The sequence below is a fragment of the Jaculus jaculus genome, chromosome 13, assembly GCF_020740685.1.
Source record: "Jaculus jaculus isolate mJacJac1 chromosome 13, mJacJac1.mat.Y.cur, whole genome shotgun sequence".
In the NCBI taxonomy this organism is placed as follows: Eukaryota; Metazoa; Chordata; class Mammalia; order Rodentia; family Dipodidae; genus Jaculus; species Jaculus jaculus.
Genome location: NC_059114.1, coordinates 9,241,026 through 9,257,208, shown reverse-complemented (window position 1 = coordinate 9,257,208; position 16,183 = coordinate 9,241,026). Strand labels below are relative to the sequence as shown.

Genomic DNA, 16,183 nt, shown 5'->3' with positions numbered 1-16,183 from the left:
AAAGGCTGGTGTTGTCCTAGGAATATACTCTCACATAAACATCTCCGTAAGGGACCAGGGCTAAGGCAAAAGGACGGAAAGTCATTGCTTCATATGCCAGGACGGTTTCTGTACCCCCTGAAATCACAGACTTTGGACAGAGGAGCAGACGCGATCCCCTGAATTTCAGTGAGCTCTCCCACTACTTCTCTGTAGACGAGGAGGGCCACTCTGCTCCTGCTGCCCTGGCTCCAGGCTCTGGAGCTGTATTCTGACGTGACGGCAGCGCTGGCAGACGGCAGAGCAGGCCCTCGACAGGCCCCTCTCCTGGTACTCACTTGAATGTGACGTGCAGAAGAATCTTTGCAACGACGGCCGTGACCGTGAGGATGAGAAGCGTTGCCAGGCCATACACCGTCCAGCCTGTAAGGGCAAAAGACGTGGTTTACCAGACCGGCTTGTGCTTCCTTTTCCGAAGGAGCACTGCAGGGCGGACATGCGGGACGGGCTCCAGACTAACTCCCTTGTGGTGAGATCCAAAGAGCACTGGACGGGGAGTTGAGATGAGAAGGGAGTGTCTGCCTCTGCCCTTAGAACTCCTCGCACAACGAGCTGTGTGACCCAGGAAACCCGACCAGGATCCAGATCCCTGACCTTTCATGGTGGGTCCTGGTGGGGGGGGGGCAGTGTGAAAACCTCTAGAACAAGTGACTGTTGATGGTCCTCCTCACTTCCAGCAGGGACCACATCCACAACAGGAAAGTGGGAAATAAGGATGAATGAGCTGGGTGGGTTGGCGCACGCCTTTAGTCCCAGCTCTCGAGAGGCAGAGGTAGGAGGATCGCCATGAGTTTGAGGCCACCCTGAGACTACATACTGAATTCCAGGTCAGCCTGGACTAGAGCGAGACCCCACTTTGAAAAACAAAACAAAACAAAAGAACAAAAAAAAAGGATGAACGAGCCCAACAAACTTCTTAGCCAGCTTAGCCACAAAAGATCGTTGCCCACTCTCGCTTTCCTGCATAATTTTCTCCATTGCTCACTGTGTATCTGATCTTTTGTTGTGTTTCTGGCCTCCTCCTCCCACTTGCAACCTACAGGAAGTGTGCAGAGTACTGTCTTGGGAATCTGTGCAAATTTCACTCTACGGAAAAGGACGACTGTCCACTGCCATACGCTGCTTACAGCTGGGGATCTGGACTCATGTTCCGATGTTACCAAGGCAAAAGAAGGGCAGGGACACGGACATACCCCCCCCATAGGGCCTGAGGTCCCCTGAGAATAGGCAAGGTATTAACATTGTGTTTGTAACTCAGTCCGCACCAGATATTAGAAAGCAGATTCAGAGAATAGAAGGCATTGAGGGTAAACTTCTTCCAGAGTTGATTAGAGACTGCTGCCAGGGTGTATAATAACAGAGACACTCCAGATGACAGACAGGCTAAGAAAATGGCTAAGGTTATGGTGGCGACCTTCCAGAAGGCACAAGGCCCGACGAGGCACCCCTTAAACGTTGCTCAGTATGATTTCATCTGAAAGGCAAATATATACTGTGCTGGACCTGAGAGATGCTTTCTTTAATATCCCATCGGCAAAGGAAAGCCAATCCGTTTTTTGCCTCTGAATGGACAGACCTGGAACAAGGCCTCAGTGGGCAACTAACCTAGACCAGGCTTCCACAGGGATTTAAAACTTCCCCCGCCCCCCATGATAGAGACTTCTTCATAGAGACTTGCAGGCCTTCCACAAGGAAACGCCTGAGGCAACTCTCTTATGGTACGTGGATGACCTCTTCCTAGTGGCAAAAATGTGCCTCTTTGCCACAGAGCATCTCCTGGACAACTCACAACATCTGGGCTACTGCGTATCAGCCAGGCAGCCTACTTGGGACACGAACTCCAAGGAGGTAAGAGGATGCTGTCGGCCTCTAGGATTCAGGCCATCATTCAAATCCCCACTAAGAGACAGATCCGAGAATTCCTCAGAGCTGTAGGGTGTTTCAGAATTTGGATCCCAAGGTTTGCTGAATTAGCCAAGCCTCTATATGAGGCCACGAGAGGAAGATTTGAACTGGACTGACAATGAGAAACAAGCATTCTAAGAACTAAAATCAGCTCTGACATCAGCCACTGCCCTGGCGCTTTAACCGAACCCTTCCACTTGTACATGGGTAAAAAGAAGGGGACAGCCAGGGGGCGTCTCTTAACTCAAAGACTGGGGCCATGGCACTGCCCAGTGGCCTACTTGTCTTAAGAAGCTGGACCCCGTAGCCGCTGGTTGGCCCCCTTGTCTCCGGGTTATTGCTGCTGTTCTGACAGAGGAGGTTGACAAATTAACCTTGGGCCAGACTTCATCAATTACAGCTCCACATATGATCGAGATGCTTTTAAAGAGGCCTCCCCCGGACCAATGGCTCTCCAACTCTCTCATACCCACTATCAGGCCTTGCTCGTAGATCAACCAAGGACACAGTTTCACCAAACCGAGGCTTTGAACCCAGCCTCCTTGCTGCCAGAAACTGATGGGGCATTGACCCCTCCGCATGACTGCCTGGAGACCCCCTCCGCCTTCCATGGACTCGGCCCAGCCCTGACAGATGTGGCTTGGCCAGACCCTGATCTGGCGATGTATTCTGACAGCAGCAGCTTTGTCGTGGATGGAATCAGGTATGCAGGGGCGGCTGTGATGACTCTGGAAGAAACCTTGTGGGCTGAGGCCCTACCTCGGGGTACATCAGCTCAGAAAGCTGAACTGATAGCACTGACCAAGGCTCTGATATTGGGAAAAGACAAGACAGTAAATATCTACCCAGACAGCCGTTTTGCCTTTGCCAGGGCACACGTACGTGGGGCCATCTACTTGGAGTGTGGGCTTTTAACAGTAGAAGGTACAGACATTAAAAATAAAAAATGAAGTTTGGACTTACTGGCTGCCATTTGGGCGTCTACTAAAGTAGCCATATCCACTGTCTGGGTCATCAGAAAGGGGAGAGCCCAGGAGCTAGAGGACACACGGGCAGGCCCAGCAGCAGAGGCTGCGTCTCGGCATCCGCCAGCGTCTGGCCTCTGGCACCCGCTCTTCCAGTTTTCCTGAGCCACCGACATCACGGACCAGGACCTACAGCTCTCCTCTCATCTGCTAGAGGAGCAGACCCCACGAAGATGGCGTCGCCTGGAGAGGGGAGGACGGCTGCTGCCCAAGCCCTAGGGCGGAGACTGGCTAAGCAACTGCATGAAGAAACTCACTCAGGATACAACAGGCTAGCCGAGCTACTGAGGGAAGAGCGTTTCTTCCCAGGTGTGGACTCGGTCATCAAGGACAGCTGTCAGGCTGGTAAGGTACCACCAGTGGAGGAGAGAGAGCGGGAACACAGCCAGGGAGATAATGGGAAGTTGATTTCACAGAGGTAAAGCCAGATCAGTATGGATATAGATATTTACTTGTTTATGTTACTTTTTCAGGATGGATAGATGCTTTCCCAACCAAGCCTGAGACAGCCCAAATAGTGACTAAGAAATTGTTAGAGGAGTTAATTCCTCCCCCCCCCCCCATGGGTTGTGCCTCAGGATCAAATCACCAGGGAATTAACCTAGACGTTGGGAATTAATTGGAAATTACATTGTGCCTAAGATCCCCAAAGTTCAGGACAGGTAGAAAGGATGAATCGGACCTTGAAGGAGACTTTAACTAAATTAACCCTAGAGACCAGCGAACGATGGGTGGGACTCCTCTTCTGCCCTGTTAAGGGCCAGGTGTGCTCCTTATGTAAAAGGAATTACTCCACTTAAAATTATGTATGTAACCTCTCCCTCCATCCTGCCTGATGGGTCTTGAACAGATAACTGACTTTACTAATGGAAGGCTTCTTTCTATCCAAGTCCTACAAAGAGTCCAAGAGTCCATTGTTCCAGCAATCGGGGCTGCTTTTCAGACACACCCTGTTTGCCCCCACTCTTTTCAGCTTTGGATCAAGAGACACCATATTGGGACGTTGGAAGGGCCCCCACTAGGTCATCCTAACCATTCCAACAGCCGTGAAAGTGGAGGGGACAAAACAGAAGAGAATTAGACTTACTTTTTATGAAACAAGGGGCCCTATGTATGGCTTCAGGTAAAACTTGTTGCTTTTATGCCAATAAGTCAGGAATAATCTCAATTACACTGGATTTAGTTAGAGAAAATCTCAAAGATAAGAGAACCTCAGAGACGGGCCACTAGTAATTGGTTTGAGTCTATGTTTAGTTGGTCTCCATGGCTGATTTCCTTTGTCTCTTCTATTGCTGGACCCCGATACCACTGCGCTTAGGACTCACCATAGGACCCTGCAGAACTAATGCTCTAAGTAGATATATACAGAATAGAATAAATTCTGTCAAACTCATGGTATTGCGGACACAATACACCTCCTTAGATGAAAATACCCCAGACACTATTCTTCACGAGTCAAGGATTTGACTTAGTGTCATATCAGAGGGGGAAATGGAAAATGGAATGTGAAAGGAATGGATGATCCCTCTGTGCAATGTAGGTGCTTACTATTACCTAAGGAATGGGATGTTCCCTCGTGCAATGTACCATGACCTCTCTTTGTTTCTAAATACCTTTGGGATTACATAGCATAGAATGTTTCTTGCCTCAGTTCCCCCATGTGACCTGAGTAAACTTGTGACTTCTTGTATTAACCCCCCCCCCCGTTTACAGTATGTAATTCTGTGGTTTAAGTCCAGATCCTGTTTTTACTATAAACATCATGTGGTTATTTCCAATAAAAGCTGACACTCCAAACAGATCAGGGCTACATCTTGAGATCCCGAATTCTGGGATGCAGACCTGGTGCACCAGCTTCCTTCTTTTTCTCTCTTTTTACCCAATAAAACTTTGATTCACATAAAATAAATAAATAAATAAATAAATAAATAAATAGGGGAAAAAAAAGGGCAGGGACACATCTCATTCAGTACACGGTTCAATGTCTAGAACTATCCAGCTGCATACATATTTTGCGTTTATTTACTATTATTATTTTGTTTGTTTGTTTGAGGTAGGGTTTCACTGTAGTCCAGCCTGACCTGGAATTTACTATGCACTCTCAGGGTGGCCTTGAACTCCCAGCAATCCTCTTATCTCTGCCTCCCAACTGCCGGGATTAAAGGCGTGCGCCACCATGCCTGGCCAGCCCCATACACATCTTTTAAGTGAATAAATGAAGCTCTTGCAAATGTCAGTGTGCACATGAGCAGTTCTAACTTGGGGCTGTAGAGAGATACTGGCAAGGTGAGGGTGATCATGTTCTGATGAAGATAACGGACTAGCTGGCTAATCAAGGAGCTAGGATCCAAGCTGAGGTCATTTCCCTAACTGGTCAGGACAGACGAGAGGTCGCAGAGCCAGTACCCCAACCTGCCTCTGCGTGAGAAGCACCCTCAGTGCCTTTGCTCCTGAGAGTGCTGACAGCTCTACCTTCCACTCTGTGGTCGCTGGCCCCAACGGATGGCGCCCAGGAATGGCTACCTGGGACGGTCTGAGGTGGGTGGCTAGGGCTGGTGGTGATGACGTAGAGGACTTTGGAGGAGCGGGCGGCGCTGACGCTGAGGTTGGCCTGCTCGGTGATCGCCTCCGCCAGTGTCTGGTTGACGGTAGGCCTCTCCTGTGGTTCTTCTTTGATGGCTATGAGAGCAAAAGGAATTAGCTGGGGAAAGCCGAGGACGTACTAGCCATGATGAGTCTTTTTCTCTCTCCTTCCTTCCTTCCCTCCCTCCTTTTTCTTTCTTCCTTCCTTTTTACTTTTCCTCCCTTCTTTTTTTAAAATACTTTTTTGCTTATTTTTATTTATTTGAGCATGACAGAGAGAGAAAGAGAGAGAGAGAGAGAATGGGCACACTAGGGCCTCCAACCACTGCAAAGGAACTCCAGATGCATGCGCCACCTTGTGCATCTGGCTTATGTGGATCCTGGAGAATTGAGCCTTGAAGTGGGGTTCTTAGACTTCACAGGCAAGTGCTTAATCGCTAATCCATCTCTCCAGCCCCTTTCTCCCTTCTTTTCCTAAATTAAAATTCTTTGGGCTGGAGGGATGGCTTGGTAGTTACGGTGTTTGCCTGCAAGCCCAAAGGACCCAGGTTTGATTCCCCAGGACCCACGTTAGCCAGATGCACAAGGGGGCGCACGCATCTAGAGTTCATTTGCAGTGGCTGGAGGCCCTGGTACGCCCATTCTCTCTCTCTCTCTGTCAAATAAATAAATGAAAAATTCTTGCCCTTCCTTCCCTTGGGAATGCCTACACAGTCGAGGATGACATTGAACTCCTGACCCTCCTTGCCATCTCCCAAGTGCTGGTATTCTAGACACGTATTAGCATGCCTAGCTGACGAGGCCTTTTCTTATTTACGTCCACATGCTAGCCCCTTCACTGGATCTACTGGCCCCCAAGCAGAGCTTGCTAGGCAGTGGCCCTGGCCCTGCAGAAGCAGGAGGAAGGGGCTGCTGGTTCTGGTTCTGTGACGGTCTTCCTCTCAGACACCCGAACTCTCCCCTGTGCCTCTCAGCGCTCTCTCTCTTCTCTCTTCTCTCTCTCTCTCTCTGACTAGAAAGCCTTCTTCCTTTCTATCTCTGGATCCCGACCCTACCTGCTCCTGTGGAATGTCCATCTTCCTGGGGCACACACTACCTGAACTTTTGCTTATGTGTGCAACCCAGGATCAAAGGCCAGTTCTCAACACCCGTGTTTCACCAAATGCTACAAGAGTCATGGCTGACACACATGCTCACATCGCAGGGGCAGAGTGTGCAGCTCCCCCACCTTAGGAGGATCTGAGGAGAGATGGTTCAGTTGTCTTTGGAACTGCCTGAAATATTTAGAGGCAGTGAGATGTGTCTAGTGACCTTTGGGGACATTTACAATTCTGTTAGTCTCACCTATTCCTTTTTTATTCTTTAGCCTTTCCACAAAACCTATTATTAAAACTGTGGTGTGGTTGCGTACTCCTTTAAGCCCAGCACTTGGGAGGCAGGAGGATCACTGTGAGTTCGAGGCCACCCTGAGACTACATAAGGAATTCCAGGTCAGCCTCGGCTAGAGTGAGACCCTACCTCAAAAAAAAAAAAAAAAAAAAAAATTGCTAAAACAGCGAAAGTGAAGCACTCCCCGTGCACTTGGAGGAGAATGAATTCTAGCGCTGGGATAATTCAGAGTTGAGTCTGTCCCGTGGCCCGACAAGAACCACCCGGGACTTGAGTCACCGTAGCAGGGCAGGGCAGCGCACCTCGGACGCAAGGCTGACTTACCTTGGTATAAGACCGCAAATCCCTGGGCCTGATTGATGCGGTCGGAGAAAAAATACAAAATGACGAAATCCAGAGAGATGTTAAAGGACAAAGGTGGGTGGTTCCGTCCATTGAAGCGGACCAGGACCCGGTGGGTGTAGCCGTCCAGCAGCTCCACCATGTCTGCAGAGTCCCTGATGTCAAACAAGGTGAAGCTGAAGTGGATGCGAGAGGCTCCTGGGACGCGGATGGTCCAGTAGCAGACCCGCCCGGTGGCGTAGGCATCAGGGAAGTCAGGGGAATAGACCACGGACGTCATGGCCGAGTAGTTCCCACCACAGGCACCCACGAGAGCTGCAGGAGACAGAGAACAGCAGGCTGAGTCTCCCACAGGCCTCCTCCACGGCGGACAGAAACAAACCTCTTCTGAAGAAACGTGATCGCCTGTGGGATATTGTTTTCAGCTACCAAACCAGACCATATTGGGTTTCAGGATTGAATCACAAAATGAATCACCGAACAAATGACTGTGCAGACCTCAGAGTGCACGCAGGACAGCGGCGTGGAGATCTCAGTGCACACGCACAACAGTGGTGTGGAGATCTCAGTGCACACAGGACTGTGGTGTGGCCAAAGTTGGGGTCTAACTGGAGTCAGGGAGTCTGGGTTCGGGACCAGCAGCGTCACGTTATCTCAGGGACTGTACTTCATGCCCAGACCTCTCCCTTCTCTCTTTCCACTCCCGGGCCACCACCTGCCCCTGTATCCTCTGACAATGGGAGGATATAACCTATAAAAACACTAAGACCTCTTGACGGGGGAAGCCTTTAAAGAGGTGAGTCATAAAGGCAGAAGGACACCCCAGGACCTCAGAGGTGCAGCGGCACTCACATGAAGGTCCACACTCATTTTACAGGTGGTAAACTGGGGCACAGGATATAGTATCTGCACTGGGGTTGAAGCTCAGTGGTGGAGTCCTTGCTTAGCAAGCACACATTCTGGGTTTGATCCCCACCGCCATGCCAAAGGGGAGGGGGAGGAAAGAAAAAGTCTTTCTGGACGGTGGGATGAATATAAGAACCTCATCACAGTCTGTCAGACACATTTGATTTCTCTAGACTCCAGACTGGCAGGCTTTGAGAGAGAGAGAGAGAGAGAGAGAGAATGAATGAATGAGAATGAATGGGTATACCAGTGCTGCCAGCCACTGTAAATGAACTCCAGACACATGTGCCATCTTGTGTATCTGACTTATGTGGGTCCTGGGGAATTGAACCTGGGTCCTTTGGCTTTGTAGGCAAACATCTTAACTACTGAGCCATCTCTCCAGCCCCCTTTTTTTCTTTTTCAAAAATATATTTTATGAGCCAGGCATAGTGGTGCATGCCTTTAATCTCAGCACTCAGGAGGCAGAGATAGGAGGATTGCCACAAATTCTAGGCTACCCAGGACTATATAGTGAATTCTAAGTCAGCCTGAGCTAGAGTGAAACCCTACCTAAAAAAAAAAAAAGGGGGGGAGCTGGAGAGATGGCTTAGCAGTTAAGCGCTTGCCTATGAAGCCTAAGGACCCCGGTTCGAGGCTCGGTTCCCCAGGTCCCACGTTAGCCAGATGCACAAGGGGGCGCACGCGTCTGGAGTTCGTTTGCAGTGGCTGGAGGCCCTGGCACGCCCATTCTCTCTCTCTCTCTCTCTCTGCCTCTTTCTCTGGTGCTCTCAAATAAATAAATAAAAATAAACCAAAAAAGAAAAAGAAAAAAGAAAAAAATTCCATACACATGCACACACACACATACACATGCACGTGCACGCACTAGGTGTGGTGGCACATGCCTTTAATCCTAGCACTTGTGAAGCAGAGGTAGGAGGATCACTGTGAGTTCGAGGCCATCCTGAGAATGCAGAGTGAATTCCAGGTCAGCCTGGGCTAGAGTGAGATCCTACCCCCCCAAAAAAATATGTGTGTGTGTGTGTATATAATTATTTATTTATGAGGGCGGGAGAATGGGCACATCAGGACCTGCAGTCACTGCAGATGAACTCCAATGTGCATCTGGCTTACTTGGGTCATGGGGAATTGAACCTGGGTCCTTTGGCTTCGTAGGCAAGTGCCTTAACCACTAAGCCATCTCTCCAGCCCTGTTTTTTATTTCTTCTTCTTCTTTTTTTTTTCTTTAAAGCAAGCTCTTTCAAGGATTATCAGGCCACAAAAATGAGTTCATATGTGCCAGAGTGTGGGAGGAAGCGGTGACTGCAACAGAAGTGTAAGGAGACTGCAGGGAAAATGTTCACAAGTTCCTGAAGGCTGTGTTGGCCCGCCTCTCAGCTGGGGATAAGGAGCCCAGACATGGTGGTGTTTGCATCGACTTGCATGCCGTTCTGCACAGGCCTCCACCCGGTGCTGGCAGCAGTGACGGGTGTCAGGCAGCCAGCCAGAGTACCCCCCGGTGGCACAGGTGTGCAGGAGGCGATAGGCTGTTGCTGAGGGACGAGCCTGAAAACACTGCTGCCCCGTTCAAAGGAAGCGCCAGCTTCCAGTTGCCACGGACAGCGGCTGACCTTTGCTCCCGGGGCGACTGCAGAGGGGTAGATGTGAAAGGCATTTGCGCCTTGGAAGTAGAAAGTTCTTCTCTGCCAAATGATTAAGCAAAGACCCACCGCCTTTGGGAAGAGCTGAAGCCAAAGGCATTCGCCCTCTCAAGGTTGCCTTGAACCCTGGGGAGAGGCGGGGGACTCTCCCCAGAATCAACGTGGACCAAGACGGTGGGTATTGGCCCGGGAGAAAGGAGGGGATGCGGAAAGGCCGCACCCCTGGGTCTCACCACAACAGCACCAAGCCACGGGCAACACCAGTCTCCCACTGAGGGCAGGGCAAGAGTGGGAGACTCCAGGGTGGGAGTGGACTGTGGAGAGCTCAAGTAACAGTCCACAGTGAGAGGGAAGTGAAGTCTGAATTGGTTACTTCAGAACAAATCCCAAACCCCGCTCAGCTACCGACAGACTGACCTAGTCCCTATGCCAAGCAGGCTGCCAGGTCTACATGTTACTTTCAGTGTCTGCCATTCTACCCGTGGCCTATGACACTCAGTACACAATTCCAGCACACACACAAGCCAAGAAACAAGACTCATTATCACGAGAGAAAATGACCACAGAACCACTCACTAATGACCCACATGTTGGAACTATCAGACATAGAGACTCCATGATGAATATAATATAATAACTACTGAAAAGACAGCACATTTAAATACGCTAGAGAATTCAACAGAGATATGGAAACTATCTTAAAAAGGGGGGGGGGCAAGGGCTCAAGAGATGGCTTAAAAATTAAGGCGCTTACCTGCAAAGCCAAAGGACCCAGGCTCTATTCTCCAGGACCCGCAGAAGCCAGATGCACAAGGTAGCGCATGCATCTGGAGTTCATTTGCAGTGGCCGGAGGGCCTGGCATGCCCATTCTCTATCTGCCTCTCTCTCTTTCAAATAAATAAATACAAATATTTTTAAAAATAAAATTAATGACCTTGGGATGACTCAGAAGGCATCATGGTGCTGGAAAGAAGTCACAAGAGTGCTCAGTACTGCAATATCTCTACCACACCTTCCAAGGCTCAGGGTCTAATGCGGAAGAGGTGGCAGAAAGAATGTAAGAGCCAAAGGAAGGGTAGGACTCCTTACAACGTGCTTCCCCCAGATACAAAATGGCCTGGATATCCATGACCTCACAGTGCCTGACACTACCTACACAAGACCATCATAAAAGGAGGAAAGATCATGACATCAATATAAAAGAGAGACTGATTGAGAGGGGGAGGGGATATGATGGAGAATGGAGTTTCAAAGGGGAAAGTGGGGGGAGGAGGGAAATTACCATAGGATATTATTTATAATCATGGAACTTGTTAATAAAAATTTGAAAAAAATAAAAAGAAAAATTTTAATTTAATTTAATTTTAAAAAGAGTCAAATGAGGGCTGGAGAGATGGCTTAGTGGTTAAGGCGCTTGCCTGCAAACCTAAAGGGCCTCAGTTCGATTCCCCAGGACCCACATAAGCCAGATACACAAGGGGGCACATAGGTTTGGAGTTTGTTTGCAGTGGCTGGAAGCCCAGGTGCATCCATTCTCTCTCTCTCTCTTGCTCTGCCTCTTTCCCTCTCTCAAATAAAAAAAAAATTAAAACACACACACACACACACACACACACACACACTGCATCTAGATATAACCTTGTCAAATAACAAAAAACAAAAGCAGGAGCTGATATTGTGAACACTGCAACGTGGTCCTTTACCACTGCCTACCTTCTCCTCCAGTCATTTAAAGAGAGAACTCTGACCTCCCAAATCATGGGCCTGCCTGTAGCCAGTACCTCCAAAGTCTCAGCCTTATCAGTAGGATCCAAGGGCACCAAAAGGACAAACTTGAGTTACTGAAACTATTTTACTCTGTAGTAGATAAAACTTTTTGGAATTCAGATCCCTTTACTTGTTCACAAGCATGATGACTGGGTGTTCACACCCTTGTGTGATGCGGTGTGCCTCCAACAAACCCCGCTACAGTGTCAGCCCCTGACTTCCTTTAGAACCTATTCCCACAGCACCACACTCTTTTCTTTTTTCTAAGTTTTTATTTAAAATTTATTTTTATTTTTCTTTATTTATTTGAGAGCAACAGACAGAGAAAGAGGCAGATAAAGCGAGAAAGAATGGGCGCACCAGGGCCTCCAGCCACTGCAAATGAACTCCAGATGCATGTGCCCCCTTGTGCATCTGGCTAACGAGGGTCCTGGGGAATCGAACCTCGAACCTGGGCCCTTAGGCGTCACAGGCAAGTGCTTAACTGCTAAGCCATCACTCCAGCCCTTAATTTTTGTTTTAGAGACAGAGGGAGAGAGACAGGGAGAGGGAAAATTGGTGTGCCAGGGCCTCAGACACTGCAATTGAACTCCAGTTGCTTGCGCCACCTAGTGGGAATGTGTGTCCTTGCACTTTGTCTCACCTTTGTGCATCTGGCTAAACTGGGATCTGGAGTCGAACATGGGACCTTAGGCTTTGCAGGCAAGTGCCTTAACCACTAAGCCATCTCTCCATCCCACTTTTTTCTTTTCTCTGCAGAGCAGTGAGTTGAGTGAGTCATAGAGCTGGCCATGGTCAGGGGCTCTTGCCAGACCACATGTCAAGGCCTCGGAAGACTAGAATAGGCACTGCTGAGAATGCCAACCTCTTCAGTTTCTGGGTGGATACATATGCAGAAAGGGTAGCTCCTGCAGGGCTGTGCGACAGGCCGATGTGGTAACAATCCAGATAACTGGGTATCATTTGGCCATAGACTTTTTATTTCTATTTTTATTTATTTGGCTTTTTGAGGTAGGGTCTCATTCTAGCTCAGGCTGACCTGGAATTTACAATGTCGTTTCAGGGTGGCCTCAAACTCACAGTGATCCTCCTACCTCTTCCTCCAGAGTGCTGGGATTAAAGGTGTGCGCCACCACACCCGGCTAGACCATAGGCTTTTAAAGCACAAAACTAGACTAGTTATTATGATCTACTTTATTATTAACAAAAGATATCCTAGCTGCTAAAAATATAAAAATAAAAAATGTCCTTTAATCCCAGCACTCGGGAGGCAGAGGTAGGAGAACCGCCGTGAGTTCGAGGCCACCCTGAGACACCATAGTGAATTCCAGGTCAGCCTGGGCTAGAGTGAGACCCTACCTCGAAAAACCAAAAAAAAAAAAAAAAAAAAAAAAAAAAGTGAGCCAGGCATGGTGGTGTACACCATTAATCTCAGCACTTGAGAGGCAGAGATAGAAGGATGGCTGTGAATTCGAGGCCACCCTGAGACTACAGAGTGAGTTCCATGCCAGCCTGGGCTACAGTGAGACCCTTCCTAAAAAAAAACACCAATAAATAAATAAATACATAAATAAACGTGGTAAACCTGTCTGGGTTTGAATATTGGCACTGTTATTTTTTCCCCCCCACTTACTAACTTTCATTGTTTTGTTTTCATTTTTTTTGGAGATAGGATCCTACTATGTAGTCCAGGATGGCTTAAAAAACCCTCTTCTCAGGGCTGGAGAGACGACTTAGCGGGTGAGGTGCTTGCCTGAAAAGCCAAAGGACCCAGGTTTCATTCCCCAGGACCCACGTAAGCCAGATAGATGCAAAAGGTATGTGTCTGGAGTTTGGCTGCAGCAGTGTAAGCCCTGATGCACCCATTCTCTCTCTCTCTCTGTCTTTTTCTCTCTCAAATAAATAAATAAAATAAAAACTGGAAAAAAAAAAAACCCTTCTTCCTTTTTCCCACACAAGTATACATACACTGTAGACACCTCCAACACATGGGATCAAGTCTTAATGCTAGAGGCTGAGGAGAGAGCCCAGTAGATACAGTGCTAGCTGGGTAAGCATGGGAACCAGCACTCACAGAAAAAGCTGGGCATGGGCTGGACACATGGCTTAGTGGTTAAGGTACTTGCCTGCAAAGCCTAAGGACCAAGGTTCAATTCTCCAGGTCCCATGTAGGCCAGATGCACAAGGTGGTGCACACATCTGGAGTGCGTTTGCAGTGGCTAGAGGCCCTGGTGTGCCCATTCTCACACTTTTTCTCTCTGTCTCAAGTAAATAAATAAATAAAAACAAAACTTTGGAACAAAAAAAAAAGGGAAGAGCCGGGCATGGTGGCGCACGCCTTTAATCCCAGCACTCGGGAGGCAGAGGTGGGAGGATCACCGTGAGTTCGAGGCCACCCTGAGACTCCATAGTGAATTCCAGGTCAGCCTGGGCTGGAGTGAGACCCTACCTCGAAAAACCAAAAAAAAAGGAAGAAAAGAAAATGTTGGGCATCCCAGCGTGTGCTTCTAATTCCTGAGCTGAGGAGGTGGAGACAGGCAGTCCCTGGGGGTCATTAGCTAGCCAGCCATTAGCTGGACTGGCTAGCTAATGACCCCAGGGACTGTGAGCTGTAGGCTAATGAGAGACCCTGTCTCGAAGTACCGAGTAGAGGGCTGGAGAGAGAAGGGAGACAGATAGGAAACTTCTGGAAGTTGTGGGCCAGCCAGCCTGGTACAGGAGAGATGGAGGGGAAGGTGAGCATCGACGCTCAAAGCTGTCCTCCAGCCTGCACACGTGCACTGTGCCCGTGCTCACATGGACACACATGCCCACACACATGCATGTACCAAAAAATAAAATAAAAAGGGGAGAAAGGAAAGTGTAGTACACCGAGCGCATTAAACTGATATGCAGCGATGACATCACAGACTGAAGGGACCGAGCAACTGGAAACCCAGTTCCTGACCCGAGAAGCTGAGCGGCGGGCTGCTGGCTCGCTGGCATGGGGCACACTCACTGTCAAAGAGGATGATCCTGCCGTCCCCGCCGCAGGGCTGCGTGTGGTCCCCGAAGCAGACGCTGTTGCACTCGGTGCTGGCCGCCTCCCCGTGCTTCCAGTAGTCCGGGTTGTCCCCACAGAAGCATGCGTAGCCCGACTCCATCCCAGCGAACTGTCACATGGGGAAGTGTGATCAGGGCTCAGTGGCCTGAAGGAGCCTGATGGGGTGTCCCCCCCCCACACCCCCAGCAGCCATCCTCAACTTCCCAGCCTAAGTCTCTCTCTCCCGTGCACTGTTCCAGTGCGACTCTGAGGTGCTCGGTAACCACATGCCATGAGTGTGCTCCCTGGCACGGAGGATTTCTTTCTTTCCTTTTAAATATTTATTTATTTGAGAGCGACAGACAGAGAGAGGAAGAGGCAGAGAGAGAGAGAGAGAATGGGTGCGCCAGGGCTTCGAGCCACTGCAAACGAACTCCAGACGCATGCGCCCCCTTGTGCATCTGGCTAATGTGGGTCCTGGGGAATCGAGCCTCGAACCGGGGTCCTTAGGCTTCACAGGCAAGTGCTTAACAGCAGAGTCATCTCTCTGGCCCCCTCTTTTCTTTTTTTGCTAAACATATCTTTGAAATCTATCCAAACTGGTACATGTGTTAACAGTTCACTTTTTTTTAAAAAAAAAAAAACTAAACAGAATCTCTTATGTGGATATACCATCATTTGTCCAGCTATTCCTAGTTTTTCACAACTATAAATAGAACTGTTCGAAGCATTTGTATACAGATTCTAATTTTTTTTTTCCTTTGGTTTTTCAAGTTAGGGTCTCACTCTTTAGCCAACGCTGACCTGTAATTCACTACGCAGTCTCGGGATGGGCTTGAACTCGCAGCGATCCTACCTCTGCCTCCTGCATGCTGGGATTAAAGGTGTGCGCCCCACCTGCATGCTAGGATTAAAGGTGTGCACCCCACCTGGCTAGATTCTAATGTTTTAAAGTATTTACTGGAGAGAGAGAGAGAAATGAACTCCAGAGGTGCTACTTTGTGAGTCTGGTTTTATGTGTGTCCCAGGGAACTGAAGCTGGGCTGGCAGGCTTTGCAAGCAAGTGCCTTTATCTGGTAAGCCACCTCTGCAGCCCTCTGGGTACGTGTGTGGTGTGAATGTAAGCTGTCCTTTGCGTTGGGCAGAAACTAGGAGACTGCTGTGTCATGAGTGTGTGTTTCAAGCTGTCAGGAATGACCACATTTCCAGGAGGACGCTCACATTAGTGGCGATGTGTGAGTGTCCGCTGCAGTGGGTCCTTGTTAGCACCTGTCGCCATCAGAGTAGTTACTTCGGTTGTCCTCACGGGTGTCTAGAAGTAACCCCTTACAGCTTCGACCTGCATTAATTTCACGGCTCATGATGCAGGCTTTAATTCCATGCGCTTATCTGTCTCTGGCGAAGGATCTGCTCAGGTCTTCTGCTCAGTCTTAAACTGTATTATCTGGCTTTTTGCTGCCATGGGGTTTTTTAGAATTTAATTTTTTGCTTTTTTATACATTCTAAGTAAAGGCACTTTGCGATTTTTTTTTTTTCTTCTCCCAGGCTAGACCTTTTCATT

The 16,183-nt window shown here is 48.9% G+C and overlaps 1 protein-coding gene and 1 pseudogene across 2 annotated transcripts in view; one reads left to right on the top strand and one right to left on the bottom strand.

Annotated features, from left to right (window-relative positions):
• The window catches only part of Kremen1 (kringle containing transmembrane protein 1), an 84,532-nt gene that overhangs the window by 5,262 nt on the left and 63,087 nt on the right, over positions 1–16,183 (bottom strand). Inside the window, exons 5-8 of one of the 2 annotated variants that reach the window (XM_012950014.2) lie at positions 14,599–14,752; positions 7,266–7,598; positions 5,442–5,648; positions 318–402 (exon numbers count right to left, since the gene is read on the bottom strand). In XM_012950014.2, coding sequence (XP_012805468.2) covers positions 318–402; positions 5,442–5,648; positions 7,266–7,598; positions 14,599–14,752 — 779 coding nt within the window. The remainder of the gene's footprint in view (positions 1–317; positions 403–5,441; positions 5,649–7,265; positions 7,599–14,598; positions 14,753–16,183) is intronic. The other variant, XM_045132590.1, reaches the window with a different exon arrangement.
• LOC123454419 lies at positions 11,721–11,830 on the top strand (annotated as a pseudogene).